We start from the raw sequence: 26342 nt of genomic DNA, 5'->3' as shown, positions 1-26342 counted from the left end.
TTAATTAATTGTTGACCGCTACAGGGTTCCTGTTAGAGAAGTCATGAGTCAAGCAGGTTATGTAAAACCATCAAAGGGTCAATAGTGAACAAGTTTCGAAAATTAATAAACATAATATAAATTAAATGAAACTGAGTTACTCAAACATCTCTATTGTATCACAGTATGTAAATAAACACAGGACTGAATATTACTGTATCGCCAACCGCTTTGCATATTAGCATACACTTATAATTTCACAACACATTGACAGAGGAAAATATCAACATTAATGTGATTAACATTTCGAGATGTTTCACACAAACATGAGCCAGAACACTAACATGTTCAAGCAATGCTGTAAAGTAAAACAAAATTGACTCTCTTTAACTTTTACACTATCCACATGCAATTGTGAACATAAACAACCATACCTTTCTAACATAAATGAAATAATAAAAAATTTGTGCTACACCAATTCACGTTTAAACGAAACCTCTGACCCCTTTTCCACCTGGTATTAAGATGTGTCTCTGGTGATCCGATCACATGTGGTCAGGTGAGACACATAACTGTTTACACCTGGTCACTTAAATGCGTCTCATGTGACCACTTGTGCTTGGATTTGGAGAGGAGGGTCTCTGTTTCATGCCGACATACATCCATCACTATGTTATTGTGTTACTGCATGATAATAACGCGCAACAAATTCAGAAAAGACAAAGAAAGTGCAAAAACAAAATGGAACGCTGTTTCTTCCAGATGCGGCTGAAATTCAATATTAGCACAAACGCAAAATGTCAAGCAGAATTATCTGTTATTTTAGTGGATTACCTGTATTAAAGGAGCTTCAGGGGCTCGTCATTGTCATCTGTGTTGATATAAGAAACACTAAAGAAGATCCGTGAAGCTCTCGTAACTGTATATGTGTCTGCTTTTTAAAAGTTTCTGATCGGACGGTAATGTCCTTTCAAAGCTTCTCGTAAACGGCAAAATTTAAACTCTTGTTTAAACGCAGCGGTTGATTGACAGGTGATGGGCGCCTCTTCACTGCTGCCAGGATGCATACAGGATGGATTAGTGTTTACACCTCACATGTGATCTGGTCACATGCATTTTTGACAACATTTGTATGTGTTTTTTGTAGGGATGCCCCCTGATAGTCGACCAAAGGTTAGTCGATGAGAAGAGTCTTGGTCGACCAAGTTTTGATTGGTCGGTGGTCGCAGAAAAAACTCCATATAAAAATGACGAACACCGGTATCACCGCTGGTTGGACGCTAGGTGGTACTATGGGGTAATTTTCATTAAGCAGGGTTAGGGTTAACCCTACACAATAAAGCAAGACACCTTGATTTCAAACTCAGAACTTTATTTTGTATTTATTTTAACAAATGAAACTGGAAAAAAATAAGTGCAATTAAAATGAGTTGTTAAACTTTTTGAAAGATGGTTTTACAGCAGCTGTCAACATGTCTCTGGCAAAGAACCTACTTCATCTGTGCATTTTCTACCAGTCGGGTATTTTGCTATCCGGGAAAATACATCATGTGTGTGAATAAATTTGTTTTGTTCCCTCCATCATATATATATATATATATATATATATATATATATATATATATATATAAATAAATTTGTTTATATATATATATTTTTATAAATTTGTTATATATATATATACTGCAATATCCAATTACATCGGCAACTCCTGGGCTGCAGGGATTGGTGAATATTCTTGCTTTAGTGATTTGCATTGAAAATTAAATTAATTTATTTAAAAAACAAAAAAAAAACTCAAATCAAATACATTTCTAAATTCAAATTGCACTCCAAATGAAAAGAAAAAGCAATTAAAATAATGAAGTGATAAAAGAATATTAAATATATACACCTTTCCATTTACCGTCAGGCAAGAATCCGTCTTAACATCATGGCAGAAAATTACTTATACAAATGAAGACATAAAAACATTTATAAATATAAAAATAGTAATTATAATGATGATAATAATCACTGAAAAATAAATCATGGTTCAAGGTGAACATTTTTTATTATTATTTTATGTTTTAATCACAGATGTATAGGCTGCAGAGTTGGTCACAATAAACTGCTCTGTAGAAATAAAGTGAACTGAACTCAAAACACCTCCTGAGCTGAGATGTCTGAGGTCATTTGCAGCACTCATAGATGATACTTTTCTTGCAAAAAAAAAAAAGAAAAAAAAAATGGGAAGACAGAAACAAAGAGTTGTGCGTGTTCCACAAGACTGCACGCCTCCGTAACAGCGCGTCATACTTGCGCATAGATGGCTTTTCTGTCATCTATTCTTAGTAATATAATAAAGTGTGTTTCTTCAAGCGCATGTCTGTGTGTCTACGGGCAAATTATTTGTAATATTAATCTGATGATAATAATAGCCTAATAATAATTTAATATATGGGAAATTGAGCCAAATATCGTCAAAGGCATCAGCTATTGGCGATCACTCTGACCATCGTCGATCCCCGAGATCATCGTCTGTTGGCACAACCCTAAAGTGCATTTCTCTCATGCACAAAATGTTTAGACAGTCTCCTTGCTGGTTTTTCCGACACATCCATGATCATTACAGCTTTTGCCGGTGTCACTGCGGCTCGCTTCGTACGTGCGCTTGTAAAATGTATATTTTAAAGGCTCATTATTATGGTTTAGTATTTCTCTGTGATGTAGAACAGTGTTAGCAATGTTACTTATAACATTCTTTCTCAGCCCTGGAACTCAAACCATTTTCTGACCCCCCCCCCCCCCCAAAAAAAAAAAATTAAGTAATTAAATTAATATAATAAACGTGCGACTAGTCGACTAATGGCTTAAATGAACTCCTACTAATCGACTAGGAACATCTTTGGTCGGGGGCAGCCCTAGTTTTTTTGTGATCCGATCACAAAACGTTTTATACCCTGTTTAGACCTGTATTTAGGACTGACCACATGTGGTCAGAACACCCGAAACACATCTTTACACCAGGTGGAAACGGGGTCTCTATAATCTGGTAAGTGGAAAAAGTGATTTCAAAGAGACTCTAATCACAAAAGCCCACAGAAAACCTCTGAAAAGTACTTCTGAATATTTGACATTCCTTCGAAAATCTTTTCACGAGCAGTGTGGAGAGTGAGCAAACTGACTCATGAACAGCTTTAGACTACAACTACATACCAGGAGCGCCCTGAACATACACACACAGAATCAGCCCACACCTCCATCAGTTACATACACCTCCATCAGCGACACATACTCCACAGCTCGCGCCTCACACCAAAGAATAGACAAAAGTTTAGATGCCTCTGAATATTTTACTTGTTCTCTGCACTATTAAAGGGCTTTAGCTGAAATATTCATTGGTTTAATCAAATGTTTCCTAAAAAAGTGTTAAATATTTCAAGCAGCAGTGAATCCATTACAGGCCCTTTAATAGAATCTAGGGAATATGTACGTGTGTTAGGTGGGTACCTGCTAGCTGCTAGGTTGGAACGGACACAGGGAAATGGCACATAATCAGGGAAAGTGGCCAGCATTAAGAACAGTTCAATTCACAATCATACACTTTATTTTATTACATTTTTATACTGCTTTATTCACTGTGCATTACCACAGTGTTCATTCATTTTACTCTTTCCATTTTGTTTTTACAAATTTTTTACTATTTGTCGAATGTATTTTTTGTACCAAGGAGAGCTATAGTAGGGCAGATGTCAAGATTTTCTGTGAATAACAACTTAAATTTCATCCTGTTTCTTACCCAAAGATATCGTGTGACTTCAAAAGAGCACACAAGTCGTGTGGACCACATGTATGATTCTTTTAAGTTGCTTTTGCATCCTTTATTAATAACTCTTGTCCCCATTCATCTTAACTAGGGCTGCAACTAATGGATTATTTTGATAATCGATTAATCTTGTCACAGTTATTCACCGTTTTGTCACAGTTATTCACCGTTCTGTTCCAAGGACTCTTATTTTGATATGGTTTTTGTCCTCTGTCTTCAGTTCTCCCCGAACTACATTCCCCATAATGCACTGACCTCATCACTTGCATCTGTTCCTCAAATTCTTCACCTGTTCTCCATTCCCTCATCAACTCCCATTTGTATAAATACCCTCTAGTTTTCTTCCATCCTGGTCAGTTCTTAGTTGTAGTAGTTGGTTATTTAGTGTTGTTTCATTTGTTTGATATTTGTCAGTGTTTTCAACGTCTTCACTAAAAGTCTGCTGATAGATCCACCGCTTCCCTTCTCATCTCTACTGATAATCGCATGACAGAAGAACTGACCCAAATAAATGGATCTACCGGCTGTGAGAATTCTCCTCCTCGAGCAAGGAGACCGTCCAGTAGAGGATCATGTCTGTGAGTTTCTCCAACTGGCAAATTTAGTGCACTATGAAGACTACTCTCTGGTGATTTTCTTCAAAGCTGGTCTGAATAGTGCACTGAAGGAACTGATGCCTCCGGTGGATCATCACTGGACGCTGGCCAACTACGTGGAGGTGGCTCTGAAACTCTGTGGCTCACCCTTCACTGTGGGAAAGGAGGATGATGACAACTGCTCCAAGCCTTCCATGGTTCCTTGCTCAAAGCCTTCCATGGCTCCTTGCTCCAAGCCTTCCATGGCCCCTGTCTCTAAGGTAACTCCTCTCCATACATTCCCCCTAAATAACACTCTCCAAGCTCCGGTCGTCGATTCCCCGCCGCAGTCAGCGGTAGCGACCACGGAGGTGGCATTTTCTCCGTACGCTGTGAATTATGGTGGGAAACCCGGGCCACAACCAGCGCCCATGCCTGCCATGTTTAATGAGCCAGCGCCCATGCCTGCCATGGTTAACGAGCCAGCGCCCACGCCTGCCACGGTTAATGAGCCAGCGCCCATGCCTGCCACCATTAACGAGCCAGCACCCATGCCTGCCGTGGTTAATGAGCCAATGCCCATGCCTTCCATGGTTAACGAGCCAGTGCCAATGCATGTGGCCTCGACCGTTCCTGTAACAATGCTCCCAGCTGTCCGGAAAAGGAGGAGAAGGAAAAGGACACATTCTCCCCAGTCGCTGCCAGTGCTCACGACCACAGAGGTTGATCCCCAGTCTCTGCCTGTGCTCTCGACCACAGGAGTCAGTTCTCAGTCATCCGCTGCTCTTAGTCCCGAGCCTTCCACGGCTCTTAGTCCCAAGCCTTCCACGGCCTCGTCCCTCGAACCTCCTTTGGCTCCGCCTCCCTTGGCTCCTCCCCTCTAGCCTTTCCTGGCTCCGCCTCCCATGGCTCCGCCCCTCAAGCCTTCCAAGGCTCCACCTCCCATGGCTCTGCACCTCAAGCCTTCCACGGCTCCACCTTCCTTGGCTTTGTCCCTCAAGCCTCTCATGGCTCCACCTTCCTTGGCCTCGCTTCTCGAACCTCTCCAGGCTCCGCATGCCTTCATTGAGCCTCTCCAGGCTCAACCTGCCTCCATCGACCCTTCTATGGCTCCGCCCTCTGTCTCCCACAGCTCTACCCTCAATCCCTGGATCTCCAACTCCTACTTCGAGCAAGGAGTCGCCCTTGGGGGGGGGGGGGGGTATTGTCACAGTTATTCACCGTTTTGTCACAGTTATTCACTGTTCTGTTCCAAGGACTCTTATTTTGATATGGTTTTTGTCCTCTGTCTTCAGTTCTCCCCGAACTACATTCCCCATAATGCACTGCCCTCATCACTGCCATCTGTTCCTAATCTTCTTCTCCCATTTGTATAAATACCTTTTTGTTTTCTTCCATCCTGGTCAGTTCTTAGTTCTTAGTACTAGTTGGTTATTAAGTGTTGTTTCATTTGTTTGATATTTGTCAGTGTTTTCATCGTCTTCATTAAAAGTCTGCTGATAGATCCACCCTTCCCTTCTCATCTCTCCTGATAACCATGTAACAAATCTTCATTTTATTTCCTGTATTTTATTAAAATGTGATTTTTTTTAAAACATAAATGATAAAGGTAGCAAGGATTTGGTTCGATTTAAGGTACTGAATTCACAATTATATACTCTAACAAAACTTTGAACAAAGCCTGAATCATGAAAAGTTAAGTTAGAATTTTTTATTTTATTATTACTTTCAGGACATATGCTTACTTTTTTGTTACGTTTTAAAAGTAAAGGAAAGGAACTGTGATCGGTTTGTTTTTATGTGGATGCACACGCTTGCACACTGAAGTGTAACGGAGACTCGCTTGTGGTAAAGACAAATAGTTTTGCGAAATGGAAAATATGCACCTGATTTTGAAAAAATAAAATATATACATTATAAAACATAGAAAATAGCAGTAAAATGTAAGTTATGCACTGGAGAGAAACAAGTCTTAAACGCATTTTTTTGGACCTAAGATGGCGCCGCGGATGGCCGCCTTGGTTTGTTGATGTGCTTTGTTTTGTCTTGTTTTGTTTGTAAATACAGTGTTTTGTCAGAATACCAGGATCTCTTTCACTATAGAAGAGCTCATGAACATCAGGGTCACAACTCCTGCAGATTTATTTCCTACTTTCATCGCCACATCTGTGGAATTTCTGGACATTCTGGTCAAAGGTGCCCTCACTTTTGCACATTCAGCGAAACGTGGGGAGAGGGAAATTATTTATTACTATGGTGCTTCTCCGCTGACACGGATCTCGCACACCATTGCCAGGAATATTCCTCTCTAATGTACGTTCACTGAGCAACAAACTGGATGAACTTCAGCTCTTGGTGGGGAAAAACAGAGACTTTTCTTCATCTTCCGTTTTGTGCTTCATGGAAACTTGGCTGTGTGGACTGATACCGGACTCTTACCAACTCTTCAGAGTGGATTGCCACATGGAACTCTCAGGCAAGATGAAAGGTGGAGGAATCTGTTTTTACACTAACCATGGCTGGTGCAGTGATGTGACAGTGATCCAACAGCACTGTTCTCCTGATCTGGAATCTTTTATCATAAACTGTAAACTCTTCTACTCTCCCTGTGAGTTCGTCTCATTCATAATGGTCGGTGTTTACATTCCACCGCAGGCCAACGTGCAGGATGCGCAGTGTGTGCTCGTTGACCAGATACTGTGTGTGGAGCGGACAAACCCGGACTCCTTAGTTATTGTCCTCTGGGACTTTAACAAATGTAATCTCACTCATGAACTCCCCAAATACAGACAGTTTATTAAATGTCCGACCAGAGAGGAGAACATTCTGGATCACAGTTACACTACAGTAAGCAGTGCCTATCATGCCATCCCCCGTGCTGCACCGGGTCACTCTGACCACGTCATGGTCCACCTGATTCCTGCATACAGGCAGAAATTAAAACTATCTAAACCTGTTGTGAGGACATCAAAGCAGTGGACCAGTGGGGCTGTGGAGGATCTGCAGGCATGATTGTACTGTACTGATTGGGATGTATTCAGGACTGCTAACAACAGTCTGGATGAGTACACAGAGGTTGTGATTTGTCCCATCACGCACCAGGGTGAGTTACAACAATGACAAACCCTGGTTCACAGCCAAACTCTGACAGCTAAGGTTAGAGAAAGAAGAAGCGTTTAGACGTGGGGACAGAGACAGGTTCAGAAGTCAAAGTACAGGTTTAGTAAGGTGGTGAGAGATGTCAAACAGCTGTACTCTGTACAAGCCTAAAGCCCCCCACTCCACTAACGACTTGCACCTGGCCAACAGCCTGAATGAGTTTTACTGTTGCTTTGAAAGACAATGGGACATTCCTGACACCATCCCCCGTGACACCATCGATCAGCTCCAGCCCTGCTCCACCTCCCTCCTCATCACAGCAGGGGCATGGTCCACTCCACAGCTCCTTACCTCAGAGGCTCCCTCCTCCCCCACCACAATGACGACTCTCTTCATCATGGAGAGAGACATAAACAGACTATTCAAGAGACAGAACCCCCGCAAAGCAGCTGGGCCAGAATCTGTCTCTCCATCCACCTTGAAGCACTGTGCTGATCAGCTGTCTCCAGTGTTCACAGACATCTTTAACACCTCACTGGAGACATGCCATATGCCAGCTTGCTTCAAGACCTCCACTATCATCCCCGTCCCCAAAAAAACAAGGACCACAGGACTTAATAACTTCAGACCTGTCGCCCTGACCTCTGTGGTAATGATGTCATTTGAACGCCTTGTGCTGTCCCACCTCAAAGCCATCACTGATCATCTCCTGGACCACCTGCAATTCACCTACAGAGCTAACAGGTCAGTAGATGATGCAGTTAACATGGCCCTCCACTTCATCCTCCAGCACCTGGACTCCTCAGGAACTTACGGCAGGATCTTGTTTGTGGATTTTAGCTCCGCCTTCAACACCATCATCCTGGCTCTGCTGCAGGACAAGCTCTCCCAGCTGAGTGTGCCTGACTCCACATGCAGGTGGATCACAGACTTCCTGACTGATAGTAGGCAGCACATGAGGCTAGGAAAACATGTCTCTGACTCCCAGACCATCAGCACTGGTTCCCCTCAAGGCTGTGTTCTTTCCCCTCTACTTTTCTCCCTGTACACTAACAGCTGCACCTCCAGTCACCAGTCTGTCAAGCTCCTGAAGTTTGCAGATGACACCACCCTCACTGGGCTCACCTCTGGTGGGGATGAGCCCGCCTACAGGTTGGAGATTGATCATCTGGTGACCTGGTGCAGTAAGAACAACTTGGAGCTCAATGCTGTGAAGACAGTGGAGATGGTCGTAGATTTCAGAAAGAACCCACCCACCCCCATCATCCTGTGTGACTCTCCATTTGACATTGTGGAGTCCTTCCACTTCCTGGGACCCATCATCTTCCAGGACTTCAAGTGGGAGCTGAACATCAGCTCTCTAATTAAAAAGGACAGCAGAGGATGTACTTCCTGCGGCAGCTGATGAAGTTCAACCTGCCAAAGACAATGATGGTGCACTTCTACACCTCCATCATTGAGTCCATCCTCACCTCCTCCATCACCATCTGGTACGCTGCTGCCACTGCTAAGGTCAAAAGCAGACTGCAGTGTGTCATTTGTTCTGCTGAGAAGGTGATTGGCTGCATTCTACCATCTCTCCAGGACCTGAATGCCTCCAGGACCCTGAGGCGGGCAGAAAAGTTTGTGGTCGACCCCTCCCACCCAGGACACAATCTTTGAGACACTCCCCTCCAGCAGGAGGCTACGGTCCATTAGAACCAAAACCTCACGTCACAGGAACAGTTTCTTCCCATCTGCAGCTGGCCTCACAAACAAGGCCTAGGACCCCCCTGACACTGTCTCTTATCCCACCTCCATAGACACTACACATTACATTAACATAGTTTCCACATCTGTCTATTGCACTTTTTATTATACTCAAACTGTGAACTTTTGTGTGAACTGTGAACAACTGTGAACAGTGAACATTTGCATATAGTATGGTTCATATTCTGCACATATTTTGCACATCCCTGTACAACTGCACATAATTTGCACAGCTCCTTTATTAAAACCAGTCAGTTTACTTTTTCTCTATATATTGTATCTTAAATATAGTTTATTATTTATTTTACTATGTTTATTGTTATTGTATGCATCAAACACCAAAGCAAATTCCTTGTATGTGAAAACGTACTTGGCAATAAAGTCAATTCTGATTCTGATCTGATTCTGATAAAACAGCACAACTCTGTCAGCGCACCTGATGCAACACTTCTTTGAAGTGTTTAAAAAGTGTTCACATGTGCTGGACACCTTGGGTCATGTTTTTTTTTTCATTTCAATGCAAAAAATATTTCACTAGGCTGTAAAGTGAAGTCACTGATGGAGCTTCTCTATGCTCACTGCACATATTAAACTAATCGATAATGAAATTCGTTGTTGATGATTATCATTATTTATGATATCGACTAGTTGTTGCAGTACTAACATTGCATGGAAATAAGCAGTCATTACATTCTTCAAAAATTTTCCTTTTGTGTTCCATGGAACAAAGTCAGTCATTCAGGTTTGGAATTAAATGAGAGTGAGTAAATTATGGCAGAATTTTCATTTTCAAGTGTATTTATCACCACTGGTTTCAAAACCTGTATCTAGTGAAGCAACATAATGTGATGGGGAAAACCCAGGGGAAAAAGCAAAACACCTCACAGGGGGTGATTAAAAGTTTATTATGGTTAAATGTGCTTAAAATACACCTCTTCACCTTTGAAAGGTTCATAAAGAGGGCAGGCTGCCATTTTCTGCCAGGAAATGGTGCAGTTTTAAAGCACCCCAGAGGTTTCAGGGGCGGGTGTTGGCGAGCCGGATGTGCATTCTGCCCTCTCAGCCGATCAATTCCCAGTCTAATGTTCTGCTTTTCTGTGGCAAATGCCTCCCTCCCTCTATGAATTCTCTCTCTCACACTCACGCTCTTATTAAATATTCATGATGTCTCAATCTCAGAGTTGTGTTTAGAGATGCTTGTCCAAAAGTGATACAGTGTGCCAGAGTTCACAGCCTCTAAAGAGTTCTCCTTGCTGTGAGTTTGACCTAGAAAGACCCTGGTAAAATAACTAACTATAATTTTTTTTTTTTTTTTTTACAGTAGATATTCTAATAGTTGCAAACGTGCATAAGTGTTCTCGCATCCATAAGTATTCTCATTGTTCTTACAGTTCTTGTGCAAAATTTCCACAGTATTCACAACAGGACCCTACTTATAAAAAAACTGTTTGATTGTACCATTGTACACTTTAAGTAATTGCCATAATACGCACCCACACTAGGGAATCTCCAATTAAGATTTTTAGAGGCGATAAAAATTAACAGATTTTCTTGTCATCTGATCTGCCTGATCCTGATTATTTAACCTTTTATCAGGAGCTCTGTCATAACTGTTTTTTTTATTACTATGGTCTATTAGAATAATCAATCCTGATTGGCTGGAATGTGTGCGTTAAAACCATTTAATGCACAGGTAGTTCCAGTCAGTTTTAATCACGTTCTATATTAATTTTCCTACTCTGCTGTTCTCTGTAATGAGACATTGCAAAAGTTTTATGCCTCTGTTCAAAGTACCTCTGTGTGCGAATATAGTTTATCAAGTCTGATGAGTCTCAGAGTCGGCATTAACCGTAACATCACAAAACACAACATCATCAAGTCATTCAATGCCATCTTTAAATCAATTTAGAAGCACTACAGGAAAAATGGAAAAGACACCAATGTTTATCAGCCCCGTAATACCTCAATTAGACATATATATCTGAGAACTACATTAGAATATTTTGGGTTCATTTAAAGTTAAGGTAAATTGGCAGCAGTTGTGGCATAATGTTGATTAATTTCGACTCGTCCCTCTTTTACTTTAAACAAAGCAAAAATCAAGGTTTCAGTGAGGCACAATTTTTAGAGGGTTTAAAGTACAGAAATGTAAAGCTTTAATTTTATAAAAGCACTTACATTTTTGTTTTGTTTTTGTGATTCACACAACAAACAAAGAAAAGCAAAAAATATATATACAGAATCAACATTTAACCCCTACTACCACCCCTCCCCCTCCCCCTCCCAATCCCCAACCCCACTCCGACCCTCAACAAACACCCCTGTGGTCACATATGACCACATACACACACACACACACACGTACAAAAAATAAAAATAAAAAAATAAAAAAATATTATATATATATATATTAATCACACACATCTATGTCCCCAACAAACAAATCCAAATTCCCCAGTCTTCTAGATGAACCTTCTTTGAAAGCCACCACCCTCCACATCTCCATGCACCACTCCTGAAATGGGGGCGCTCCAGCCGACTTCCATCCCTTTAAAACAACTTGTCTGGTGATCATGACACTGATTAGGACCCAATTTTTTTATGTTTATTCCCTATATTGATGACTGCCCCAATGCCTAAAATACAGAGTCTGGGACAAAATGAAATTTGAGTGCCCAATACGTCACACATAAAACTCTGAACCTTCAACCAAAATTCTTGGATCTTAACACACCACCAAAAAACATGGGTTATGTCTCCAACTTCTGACTGGCATCGCCAGCAGGTGCGTGTGTCTTTAAGACCAAGCCTATACAATCTAGAGAGGGTCCAATAGAATCGATGTAAAATCTTGAATTGCATAAGGCGCACCCTTGCATCTCTAGATGCAGCGATGATTTAACATGGACAGCGCCACTTGCTTTTCATCAAGGACTAGCCGAACAAAGTCAGGTTTACTGTCATTTATACACATTGCAGAGCAATGAACAAAGTGAAATGAGGTACACTCAGTAAACTAGTGCAACATTTAACATACATTCAAGAAGACATGACACAAGCTGATCTATATCTGCATGACAGGAAATTACAAACAGACTCATGTAACATATACATGCACATGAACTTGACGGAACTTCTTCAGTGTGCCTAATATCACTTGCGGTGACACAGATGAGAAGGATGCACTCCCAAAGCTGATACAATTCAGATACTCCACTAACTGAGAATTATGCTCGAAATGTCACATTTGAGCTTAGATTAGCTTAATTCAAGTAGGCTACAATTGGTGCACCGATTTTAATTATTTTTATTTTTGTGCTTTATTTTTGTTCTAAAAGTCTATTTTTTCATGCTTTATTATTATGCACGTGAGTGATACATAAAAAGAAAGAGAGAGAGAGTCAAGTCAAGTCATTTTCTGCATTTAATCAAGTAAGTTACAAGTCCTGAAGCTTGCAACTCGAGTCAGACTGGAGTTGAGTCATGTAACTCTAGTCCCCCACCTCTGGTAATATGATAAACATCATCTAAAATTGCTGCACTGCTTAGCACACACCCGCAAGAGGGTGCTACTTGCTCATGCATTGCTGCCTGAAGCGGTCAATGCAGACGATTTAAAATGCAGCCTTTTACGGTTTAGTAATCGTGCAAGGCCATATGGTGATTTAAATTTTCTTTTAAATGTATTAAATGTCTTTCCTTTACCAGACAGCTTGGTCCAGATTAACAGGCTTTGCATTCAGAGTAGTCTTGCTGATCCAGACTTTTTGATCGGTAGAGGCCATCATTAAAATCAATAATAATAATACAATAAAAGACCAACAAGTGAAAAAGTAGCAGCACATTCAAATAATGTTGCAGCATTCTCTGTGACGGGTTGTACATACAACACAAAAATAATTTGTAGAAAATCTGAGTCTAAAACAAAATGATTTACAGTAGTGTCTTTCAAAGATTGCAAACTTGGCAAATCTGGTGGCTTATTTTTCCTAGGAAGTGTTTATTATAAGTTGAACACAAAACTGTGTTTCCCAGCAGACTGATAAAATCATGGGCACTCTCACTCTCACAAGTTGAGTAGCAGCCAGCCAATTATATTAGAGTCTGGGATTTTCGAAAACTCTAGCCATTTCTGTGTGCAATATGTGACGACCTGTAAACAGAACATTGGCGTGCCTCTGTGAGACTGAGACAACATTAAGAGTAGCAAGAGAACCCCGTCTGAGACGTGTGTGTAAATGTAAAAAAAGTCAGTATGTCAGTCAGTGCAACATGATCTTGGGGGAAATTTGATCCCGATGTGACAAATTATGGATTAAGCGCCACCATGCATCAAATGTTCGTGTCCTTCAGCCCCTGCTGTGTCTTTGACATCACATTCCTTTTGATCTCCAGATAGTGAGCTTTGCAAGTAAGTGATAAAACGCAGTTTTGGTCTCAGTAGTGTTAGGGTTAGGAGTATATTAGTGTAATTACACTTAAAATGTTTAGTTCGGGTAAAGTTTGCTTATGTCTTTCATTTGCGCAGTGCATCACGCAAAAGTGGGAAGTTTTGCAAAAAATGTAAACAGAAAAGTGAGACTTCCATTTCAATAGCTTGTTCTGTCTTATAATGTCTCAGGTTTTCATCAACCTATTCCCCTTCAAAACCCATTTTTCTTTATGGTAGAAAGATCTGGGTAGCTCAGTGAGTATTGACGCTGACTACCACCCCTGGAGTCGTGAGTTCGAATCCAGGGTGTGCTGAGTGATTCCAGCCAGGCCTCCTTAGAAACCAAATTGGCCCGGTTGCTAGGGAGGGTAGAGTCACATGGGGTGACCTCCTCGTGATTGCATTTAGTGGTTCTCGCTCTCAATGGGGCGCATGGTAAGTTGTGTGTGGACATGCGGAGTCTCCGCGGTGTCATGCACAACGAGCCATGTGATAAGATGCGCGGATTGACGTCTCAAAAGCGGAGGCAACTGAGACTCCACAAGGACCAACTAAGTAGTGGGTAGTTTGGGCATTCCAAATTGGGAGAAAAGGGGATGATAAATAAAAAGTAGAAAGATCTCACAGTGACTAATGAAGGTGTTTGCATTCAATAAGTGTACCTGTGGGACAGCTGAGACAACAGCAGCAGCTGTTTTCGGAAAGTGCAAAACTCACCACTTTAGAAATTACTCACCCCCATAAAGCCTCTGAGAGCTTTGTGTAGAAGATTGCCAATTTGACCTACACAATCTTTTATTTTTCCATACATCAGTGGGACAGGCTCTTTAAAAAGACAATTAAATGGATGAAGGTGAATTATAGATGGACAGCCAGGTTTTGAGGCGGAAGAAGTAGGCTATATTGATTATATAAATATTTTGTTTTTTTCTGACTTTATGTGAACGAAAAGACACAAATTTGCCTATTTTCTCATTGGAAATAGGTAAATTTCAAAATATCACTGTCCTGGTCACAAAAGCAAAGTTTGTGGGGAATAATAGCCATTTTCTATACTTTTGAGGCATAAGCAATTAGGAAATAACACTTACTACCCAGAAAAAAAAAAGAAAAAAGAATTGTTACACAGTGTTATCTAATCAGCCAATCATGTGGCAGCAGTGCAATGCATAACATCAAGCAGATACAGGTCAGGAGCTTCAGTTAATGTTCACATGAACCATCAGAATGGGGAAAAAATTTGATCTCAGTGATTTCGACAGTGGCATGATTGTTGGTGCCAGATGGGCTGGTTTCATATTTCTGTAACTACTGATCTCCTGGGATTTTCACACACAACAGTCCCTAAAGTTTACTCAGAATTGTGCCAAAAACTAAAAATATCCAGTGAGCGGCAGTTCTGCAGATGGAAATGTCTTGTTGATGAGAGAGGTCAACGGAGAATGGCCAGACTGGTTCAAGCTGACAGAAAGGCTACGGTAACTAAGATAACCACTCTATTCAATTGTATTGAGCAGAACAGCCTCTCAGAATGCACAACATGTCGAACCTTGAAGTGGATGGGCTACAACAGCAGAAGACCACATCGGGTTCCACTTCTGTCAGCTAAGAACACAAAGCTGATGCTGCAGTGGGCAAAGGCTTACCAAAACTGGACAGTTGAAGACTGGAAAAACATGGTCTGGTCTGATGAATCTCGATTTCTGCTCAGGCACACAGATGGTATGGTCAGAATTTGCCGCCAACAGCATGAATCAGCATGAATCTGCCTTGTGTCAACAGTCCAGGCTGGTGACAATGGTGTAATGGTGTGGGGAATATTTTCTTGGCACACTTTGGGCCCGTGAATACCAATCAATCACCGTTTGCATGCCACAGCCTATTTGAGTATTGTTGCTGAACATGTGCATCCCTTCGTGGCCACAATTTACCCATCATCTAATGGCTACTTCCAGCATGATAATGCACCATCTCACAAAGCAAAATAATCTCAAACTGGTTTCTTGAACATGACAATGAGTTCACTGTTCTTCAGAGGCCTTCCCAGTCACCGGATCTGAATCCAGTAGAACAACTTTGGGATATGGTAGAATGGGAGATTTGCAGCATGAATGTGCAACTGACAAATCTGCAAAAATTGTGTGATGCAATCATGTCAACATGGACCAGAATCTCAAAGGAATGTTTCCAACATTTTGTGGAATCCATGCCACGAAGAATTGAGACTGTCATGAGAGAAATGGGAGCCCTTCCCCAGTATTAGTATAGTGTTCCTAATAAAGTCCTCAGTGAGTGTACATTCCTGTGATTAAGTAATTCAATTACAGCAGGCCAGCCAAGACAGACTTAGGGAGATTTAATTTTTAAGTGAATTTTCAGTCCATTGAGGTTAACCACTGAAGTGAAAACTATCACTGCACATCAGTCTGACATTCTTTGATAAACAGGCCACGAAAGAACACTTGACCTGCCTCTCTCTCTTCCTCTTCCTCTCTCTCATTCACTTGGTCTCCCTCTAAAACATTTAACTATATTTAAAACATGTGACACATGTTGTCTGGCTAGCGGGCTACACACAGATCTATGGAAAGTAACCTGTAGACAGAGACACATATTCAGAAGGGTTATCAGAGCCCTTCTGTCTCTTGAACTTTGCCAGTTATACAGATTATTAGAAACCAATTAACTCTTCCTTTCCATCCTTTGTCATGGCTGGGATTTATATGCAAGTTTGTTTAATGATGGTGTTATACTCTATAGCGGCTGTAAATTAGCTTTTCTCTGTCATCAACACACAGTGCATCTCCATATGAGGATTTCAGTGCACTTTCACTAGGTTTTGAAGTCTATTTCATAAAAGTTTGCTCTACACAGTGCATTCTGAGAATACTTGATGGGCTTTCCCTTCAGATTGCTGTGATTTGTCTTCATACATTTGATCAATTTCAAAGACTATATACTGTACAACATACAGAGGTACTTTGTCAGCCCCTTTTTTGTATAGAATCTACACTCACTGGGCACTTTATTAGGAACATGTACAACTACTTATTCATGCAATTATCTAATCAGCCAATCACGTGGCAGCAGTGCACTGCATAAAATCACATAGACGCACACACACAGCAGTCGCGTGTGTGTCTCTCTCTCTCTAACTGGCGCCCCCGGCTCATCTTTATCCCCCTCCTGGCTGATTAGGTGACTCAGCGCCGGTCGTGCACCCTCAAGGCCCGGCCATGCCCTCCTCCTTGTCACATTCCTCCACCGCCCCATTCAGGCCGGGGAAACCTCCAGCATGATGTACTCCCCTCCTCTCCCTTCCTGGAGGGCAGGTGTTGCCCTTCCGGATGTCCTTCTGCTGGCAGGTCTTCCCCGCCTCTCTGGAGCACTGGGAGAGACAAGGGGAGGGAGAGGGGAGAGGGAAAGAGCGAGGGGGAGAGACAGAGAGAGAGAGAGAGAGAGAGAGGAGAGAGAGAAAAACTCGCTCGCCTGGTCCTCAGCCACTCCTCCGACCCTCTGGCGGATGACAGTCGCTCCTCCCCTGGCAGACGGAAGCGAGTCCTCCGATCCCTGGAAGATGGAATGGCTCCTCCCCTTCCTGGCGGAAGGTAGCGGTTCCTCTGACTCCCGGCAGCCGGCAGCGACTCCTCCGTCCCCTGGCGGATGACCGCGGCTCCTCCCCTGTCGGACGGCAGAGGCGAGGACTTCACGACAGTGCATCTCTCCTCCTTCCCGGGTTTCAGCAACAGTGTAATGGGTTCAGGATGGGCAAGGAGGAGGCGGGAACCGGTTGAGCAGTCAACGAAACTTTAATGACGTAAAAGAACTGAAACATAACATAAAACACATAGACGCACACACACACTCTCGAACTGGCGCCCCTGGCTCGTCTTTATCCCCCTCCCGGCTGATTAGGTGACTCAGCGCCAAATGTGCACCCTCACGGTCCGGCCACGGCCACCTCCTCTTCACACATTTTTACATGGAGGACTGATTTTTGCTGTTGCAATATTTTGAGCTTCAAAGTTCGAATTATGTGGAAAGAGAAGAATTAATATAAGAGGTTTTCTTTGGGCTAAAAATACCTATAGATCAGTTTTACCACATAAACCACATACATAAATTATATTCAAATAGCATGTTTTTATATTTTTAATGAAAATTCTAAATTATTTAATTATCTGTCCACAGGCCCCTGCAGTAACCTTGAGAAGCACGGGTTGAAAACTCTGGATCTAAGACAGAAATATAAGCATGTAAAATAAGCATAAGTTTGTATTTAAATAACATTTACTTAGATTATTAGTCAAATAAATGAACACGTTTGGCACAGAGCTACAATTGTTCTGATTGACTACATCATTTTCAAACAAAATAACCTGTTCAGGAAGTCAAAACTGTGATGGTAAAGTACAGGTTTAACACGCACTCTGTTAGTCTTCTTATCATAACTGTCTGTGTACATGACTGTGTGTGGTCTGTGTTTCTTGTTGCTCCTCTCGGTTCTTAAGTATTTTTATATTTTTCCTTGTGTGTACTGTTATTTCCTTTTCCTAATATATTAACAATTTCTTCATGTGCAAATAAATTACTAAAATTTGATGACTGAACAGAATTCTGACAAATCCATTTAAAATACAATATTATTTTTTAGTTTTGTGTGAAATTGAGTAAATATAGTGCTTTTATTATATAATTTTTTTTAGTAGTTTTATGTTTATTATTTACTTTATTAAATTGTGTGATATATCAGCATTGTATCAGCCTATCAGCCACCCTGCTCTCTGGATATCGGCATCGGCCATTAAAAACCCCATATCAATTGACCACTAGTAAAATGTATGGCTATGCTGGTCCAACAGCTAGTCCAGCACCATACCAGCACTAACCAGCATACAACCAGCCAAGACCAACATGGGAATTACATGCTAGTTAAGCCGGTCTTTATAGCAGGGAAGCAGCAATGTGCACATTAAAAGGATCTTTGCTACAGTATCAAATATGAATGCAGGAGACATGCAACCTTTATTATGCACAATCTGTAGATCTGTTTTTGTGAGGACTATACTTTGTGTGATAAAAGACATTATTTAGCCATCTGTCAGTTACATTATCGAAGGGCTGTACTTAGCGTCCAATTATCCCTAAGAAACAAATTTTATCTGTGTCTGGAATATGATCCTAATCCAGACTAATTATTCAGGGCTTCCTTAAGTCTGACTTGTTGATTGTGGAAAAAATTTAGTTTTGCACATTGCTAATGTAACCATTCAGAAAACACCACATACAAGAAAAAAGACATTAGAAGAGAGTCTCAACAAACTGGTGGCTGAATGCCACTAGCTGTTATTCAGCTGTTAATAATTGTGTCTCTGTTTGGATGCGCTCAGTGAGTGATGAGTGGGGCAAGAGAGATATGGAGCCATTCTCTGATGAGTCTAAAAATGGCTCTTGATAGAGCAGCCACATTACCATGCAGGCTTGGCGTCTTCATCCACTGACACTACAGCAGACAAAGGCTAAAGTGTGTTCACTGCCAAAACACAGACTTCATCTGACCTGCTGCTGCTTGACACCCTTGCAAATCCACTGCGTTTTCTCTCTCTTTCCCATTTTCTTTGCCCCTTCCTCCGAACTCTAGTGAAAAGGTGATTATGTGATTAGCAAAGGATATGCCGCTGCTTTTAAACAACCCAATGAATTTGGATTAAGCACATTCCATGTTCTCAAATTCCTTTGATTTCTGAAGGGATTGAACACTCACAATAAGGTCTGACAATAAGGCCACATCCACAATAATACATTTTCATTTGAAAACGCATTGATTTAGCTATGTTTACACTTCTCATCCACTGTAGAATGGTGTTTTCCACATGTAAAATGTAGACTTTCGAAAATGCACCCTAGTACTTTATAGTTTGGAAAACGATGAAATTAGGTAACAGAAAACAGAGTTTTCAACCGGAATAAATAGTGTTAGTGTAGACATGGCCAAGACTGATATAGAATATTACAACACATACACGCACACTCACAAAACACCCACACCAATCCACCCACTAATTTTTCCTTCCTACATTCACCACATTTCTTTTTCTCTCTCTCTAACATAAAAGTTTACAAATGAAACAGAAAAACTAGTCAGCCAATGTATCACACACAGAGGTGTGTGATTCCTAATTAGAAGGAAGCTGTGACTTCCTTCTAATTAGTGCAATGGAGTAAAGGCCGTGGCACACTTCATACGAAATCGAAGAACAAATGGGTGTGACATAATTTAGAACCAAATCTGGCCAAAACAAAGGTATTTTTGAGTTTGTTTCAGTGGTACGTAACAGCTCGCCAGGGTGAACTTTCAGGAAAACTTTGTACTGACTGCTAAACACCTTCTTACTGCCATTGGTATATGTCATCAGTAGGTGTGGCCTTTGAGGCCGACAGATTTTTCAGTTACATTGTTCAGTCAGTTAAGGTCAGTGTGACAGTCCAGGGTCGTGGCCGGGGCTCTCTCCTGGCTGAGGAGGCTCCGGATCGCGTGCCGGTCCTCTGCTTGAGCTCGCAGAATCTCAAAGAATCTGCGGTCTTGTTCTTGGCGCAGCTCAAGCAGGGTTTGTTGGTGAGTTTGATGGAGGCCGGCAAGGGACTGGAGGACTTTGGCCAACTGGGTGGAGGGCTCCATGGGGCATACTTCCAACTTCGGGTCCCGGGTTTCGGCACCAGTGTAACAGGTAAATGGAAAGGAGGAGGCGAGAACCGGCATAACAATATAAATAATAGTTTAATAATAAAATTAACCAAACGCACGCACGCGTGTCGGACAGCTGTCCGTAACTCTCTCTCTGTCGCACTGCCGTCTCCGGTCGCCCTTATCCCTCTCGGGCTTAATCAGCCTAATTAGAGGCCGGGTGTGCAGAATCACGACCCAGCCCCACCCTCCGCCCTGCCACAGTCAGTCAACAAAAACACACTGGTGTACAGAGTTATTAGCGAATTGGTTCAAACTTTCCTACATTTGTAAAACCGTTCACGTTGAGACATTTTCATGCAATTTTTTTGTATAATTAGTCTACAAATGGAATCAAATCTACTCAAATACTCTTCACTCTGTTGTTTGATAAGCTGCTTCACTCATGTGCAATCTGCAGCAAAAGCCATTCACATCTGCCCATAGTAAAGTATGCCTCTGTTTTCATCATTCTTTTGTCTGTATTCTGCCCATTAACACTCTTTTATACACCCATCTAGCAGCAGTAATCGCCGCATATTATGGCCGTGTATAGCGTGTTAGCACATTAGCTACATGAATGTAAAATGTAAACATGACAAATTACTTATTTAAAAAAAAAAAAAATGTATCCCCTTTTCTCCCAATTTGGTATGCCCAATTCCCACTACTTAGTAGGTCCTCATGGTGGCGTGGTTACTCACCTCAATCCGGGTGTCTCTTTTGAGACAGTCAATCTATACATCTTATCACGTGGCTCGCTGTGCATGACACCACGGAGACTCCACATGTGGAGGCTCATGCTACCCGCCGCGATCCACGCACAACTTACCACGTGCCCCATTGAGAGCGAGAACCACTAATCGCATCCACGAGGAGGTTACCCCATGTGACTCTACCCTCCCTAGCAACCAGGCCAATTTGGTTGCTTAGGAGACCTGGCTGCAGTCACTCAGCACACCCTAGATTCCAACTCGCGACTCCAGGGGTGGTAGTCAGCATCAATACTTGCTGTGCTACCCAGGCCCCGACAAATTACTCATTAACTACTGCATATACAGTACATAACTTTAAATGATCCTAGAGTGGTTAACAGCTTCTTTTACTTATTTCGAGTGAATTCTACTCATAGAATCAAGCATGAAATCATTGCAAACACATTTTAATGTCACATTAGTTAAGGTTTAAGATGTAGCCTTGTACGTCCTCAAGTTTACTGTAAATGGAAATTGTCTTTTTAGCAGGGATGCAGCACTGTACCCACAGCAGTGTGGTCAGTGTCTGAATGTTCGCAAACAGTATGCCGTTGCTCCGCTATTTTGAACTTCTTTTTGGCTCTGGGCGAAGAACAAAGAAGTACTTCACCATAAGTATGCCAGGTCCTTAAGAGGCCATAAACTCAGTAGTTACACAATAATAAGGTAAAGAGACACTACAGCTCAAAACACACACACGTGAGAGACACCTGGGCCCTTATTTACAAAGATTTTTTATCTTACCACTAGGAGTTCTCCAAAGAGTTCCTAGCTAGGAGTTTTTGCATAAACCTATTCACAAAAGTAATCAGAGTTGACCTCGTTGCTATGAATGACATCACGTTTTATTAGTGCACTCTTTTAATTTGCCCATAGTGATTGGTAAACAGGGAACCGCTATTTGTAAGAAAGACAACAATATATACAGTATATATACATACATACAGAAGATAGATAGATAGATAGATAGATAGATAGATAGATATTTTTTCAGCATTTCTTCATCCTGTGTTGATATAATGAAACGAGCGTGCATCTGGTCAACAGCATCAAAACACCGGGTAGCCCCGCGATTGCCGTGATTCCCCGTGAATGCCACCTTTTTTCTCTGAAGCGAGCGCACATCCACAGGAAAAAAACACGCTATGAATTGTTGGATGATGTGCAGTCTGGTCTGGAGAGGGCATATTATATATAGTTTGATAGATTATTCTGCTGATGGATGGCAGAAATTCGCAATTCACATCCGCGCTTCACAGTTTTATTTTGATGTGGCCAGGGAGTGCAGAGTTCTTTTATCTCCAGTGTAATTAGGTTGTTTCAGTTTGTGGTAGAGGTAACTGCATCTTTGACTAAGTTTACAATAAAAAAACACCTTAAAGGTCAATGTCAACATTTATAATATTTCAATATTATATTATTATTAAAATACATAGACTTAATTGTGATTCAGGCGATGCCTTTTTAAGCGGTCAATGTCATAATAATATTCTAATATACTGTTTTTAATGTGGACTGATGACAGCAGTCATGCTTCGGATTGTTTGTTATTGTAAATCTTAGGGATTTAGAAGTCCTCAGGAGGACTTCTCATCCGTCGTGGGTTTAGGAGCTACATTTAGTATTAAAATGCTTCATGAATGAATCTTAGATTAAAATTTACGAGTCCTCCTCTTAGAGGTTTCAAGCTACATCAAGCTACATACTGTACTCAGGTTGCTATGTCTTTCCTAACTGATCAGACTAAAGGTTTGATGATCAAACATCCATAATCTTCATTTGGAATTTTCAGAGTGTAATTCTCCCAACTGCTTTCATCATGTCCATCAAACTTAGCATAGTATTGTACTTTGAACTGTTCTAATGTAGCAGACAATTTTTATTTTTTTTAATGATGATGGTTTTCCTGTAGCCGAAATCTCTCTCTTTATCTACCACTATGCATCACTCTAGCAACTTGCCATAATACTTTAGCAAATGCCTAGCACCACCCTAGCAACCATGCAGAACACCCTAGCGACCACACAGCTTGAAGATGTTCTTCAGATTTCTCTTCAAACTACCAAAGTATTCAAACTACGTAAGGTCAAATTAACCTTCAGAAGGCAAGAATTTGGGGGAAATTTCGTTTTCTAGTTAGACTTATTCAAATTCATATGAACCAAATATTCTAAAATGAACAAACAGCTATTTTAATAAAATATTTTATATTGCATGCTGAGAAAATCACACTTATATTAGTTTGGATTGAAGTAGAAGAGGTTTGAGAGTTTTTAGGAGGACTGGTAATGCAGTACCTTGCTGGAGGATTTGGTTCTGCTGCTGTGGTTGTTGTTGGTGGATAGGTTGGCATCCTCATGCACTCGATCCAGTAGCCAGAGCAGAAACTCCAGAGCGTCATGCTGAGCGTTCCCCTTGAACTGAGAGCCATATTTGGACACAACACTCTAGGGAAGGAGAAAGAGATTTTGTCAGATAAATGTTAGTGCAGTCAAATAAATCTTAATAAAGTTTAAAAACAAGTCTTATGTCTTCTATCATACAAAATGTATTTTTGTCCCCACACAAAAAACAAAACAAGGTGAGGTGTTATTTGAATGCCAGTTTGGCTAAAGGTGATTTTACTATACACAAAATTACCATGTCAAACTGGAAAGGCATCGAAGAGAAACATCTTTTCATCTGATAATAAGTCCATAAATTAACTTATTTAGGAAAGAGAGGAGTCATTTTGCAATTATTTTAATACAAACTGCATGAACCAAGAAAGTCACAGTTTGATCTTGTAGTCAATGATTCGAGGCCTAAAAACTAATTTGCATGAATTGTTCTGTGAGACCTTTGAACAAACTTTTCAAGACAGAAATAAAGAACAGGTCAAATACTCACACTGTCAACAAAGTGTACAAGATGACAGAAGGCTGTGCAAAGAAATTTGATCATATCAGCATCAGACATAAACATTTCTTTTGGACAGAGTGCCCTCTAGTCAAAGATATGAATTGTCTCACTGAGTTGCACAGACACATAGTTTCATAACATGGTTTGTGAGTTGTTTTTATTAAATATCATTCAACTTCAAATGTCATCACCATTCACTCTTGAGTATACAAGAGTTTTAGTACAAGTATTCCGAACAACACTTTTGTGTATGTGAAGAGCGTCTGCTGTCGCATTCCAGAGGAGAAATTTGGAAACAGTTTTTAGTGAGTATGGCACCAAAAGTCGGTAATTGCCTTTTTTGCTTTGTTGACATACCTAATATTCGTATGTTAATCACTTTACTCGTTAAACGAAGAGAATTAGAAGCAGCATCCCAACATCCTGTCTGGCTTAACCATATTAGCTTCATGCCCATTCCTCCTCCCTGTGCCCTGCAGAATATACAGTGTGAGCCCCCATACTTTTAATAATGTGTTACCTTTGCTTTGTATTAGGTTCCTGCGGCAAGTATTATGTAACTTCCTGTCAATTTAAAATTCATAAAAGCACTGTCCACTGCACTGCACTGCACATGTGTGCAAGGTATTTCTGAATCCATTTGAGAAAGTATACAGATTCAATGGTTTACATAGCTTATATTCTTCTATTTAATAGATTATTATTTAAGGTCTAGACCACCCCTTTCAATCGGATAGAAATTTCATTTGGATCGAGCTCAGTCGAATTGATTGAGGTGTTTACATGAAGTCTTTTCATTCCGAATGAGCTATTAGTCTGATTATTAGCTCATTATTAGGTTATATGTAAACGTAGCCATATTTGTGGGTTTACTTTATAATTTATGTGTTTTGTTAATTTGTAGATCTGAGATCTGATGAGATCATAATAATCTCATGATCTGAGAATCATTTTTGGATTGATCAGGAATAGAGACAGAAAGCATAGGTCACAAAGCTTCAGAAAGACCAGAAATATATGGGCTACTCAGTATATATACTGTATATATATATATATATTATATATATATATATATATATATATATATATATATATATATATATATATATATATATATATATACAGGTGCTGGTCATATAATTAGAATATCATCAAAAAGTTGATTTATTTCACTAATTCCATTCAAAAAGTGAAACTTGTATATTATATTCATTCATTACACACAGACTGATATATTTCAAATGTTTATTTCTTTTAATTTTGATGATTATAACTGACAACTAAGGAAAATCCCAAATTCAGTATCTCAGAAAATTAGAATATTGTGAAAAGGTTCAATATTGAAGACACCTGGTGCCACACTCTAATCAGCTAATTAACTCAAAACACCTGCAAAGGCCTTTAAATGGTCTCTCAATTTAGTTCTGTACGCTACACAATCATGGGGAAGACTGCTGACTTGACAGTTGTCCAAAAGACGACCATTGACACGTTGCACAAGGAGGGCAAGACACAAAATGTCATTGCAAAAGAGGCTGGCTGTTCACAGAGCTCTGTGTCCAAGCACATTAGTAGAGAGGCGAAGGGAAGGAAAAGATGTGGTTGAAAAAAGTGTACAAGCAATAGGGATAACCGCACCCTGGAGAGGATTGTGAAACAAAACCCATTCAAAAATGTGGGGGAGATTCACAAAGAGTGGACTGCAGCTGGAGTCAGTGCTTCAAGAACCACTACGCACAGACGTATGCAAGACATGGGTTTCAGCGTCTCGCCTGGGCTAAAGACAAAAAGGACTGGACTGCTGCTGAGTGGTCCAAAGTTATGTTCTCTGATGAAAGTAAATTTTGCATTTCCTTTGGAAATCAGGGTCCCAGAGTCTGGAGGAAGAGAGGAGAGGCACACAATCCACGTTGCTTGAGGTCCAGTGTAAAGTTTCCACAGTCAGTGATGGTTTGGGGTGCCATGTCATCTGCTGGTGTTGGTCCACTGTGTTTTCTGAGGTCCAAGGTCAACGCAGCCGTATACCAGGAAGTTTTAGAGCACTTCATGCTTCCTGCTGCTGACCAACTTTATGGAGATGCAGATTTCATTTTCCAACAGGACTTGGCACCTGCACACAGTGCCAAAGCAACCAGTATCTGGTTTAAGGACCATGGTATCCCTGTTCTTAATTGGCCAGCAAACTCGCCTGACCTTAACCCCATAGAAAATCTATGGGGTATTGTGAAGAGGAAGATGCGATATGCCAGACCCAACAATGCAGAAGAGCTGAAGGCCACTATTAGAGCAACCTGGGCTCTCATAACACCTGAGCAGTGCC

At 41.0% G+C, this 26342-nt stretch overlaps 1 protein-coding gene across 4 annotated transcripts in view; it reads right to left on the bottom strand.

Moving 5' to 3' along the window:
• Positions 1-26342, bottom strand: part of LOC127446586 (ubiquitin carboxyl-terminal hydrolase 43-like) — a 167411-nt gene that overhangs the window by 130206 nt on the left and 10863 nt on the right. For all 4 annotated transcript variants that reach the window (XM_051707626.1, XM_051707627.1, XM_051707628.1 and 1 more), the window contains exon 2: positions 23419-23568. In XM_051707626.1, the coding sequence (XP_051563586.1) occupies positions 23419-23568 (150 nt within the window). The remainder of the gene's footprint in view (positions 1-23418; positions 23569-26342) is intronic.

The sequence above is a fragment of the Myxocyprinus asiaticus genome, chromosome 9 (assembly GCF_019703515.2).
Source record: "Myxocyprinus asiaticus isolate MX2 ecotype Aquarium Trade chromosome 9, UBuf_Myxa_2, whole genome shotgun sequence".
NCBI classification, from domain to species: Eukaryota; Metazoa; Chordata; class Actinopteri; order Cypriniformes; family Catostomidae; genus Myxocyprinus; species Myxocyprinus asiaticus.
Note: the sequence above shows the minus strand (reverse complement) of the source record. Positions and strands in the feature narration are given on the sequence as shown.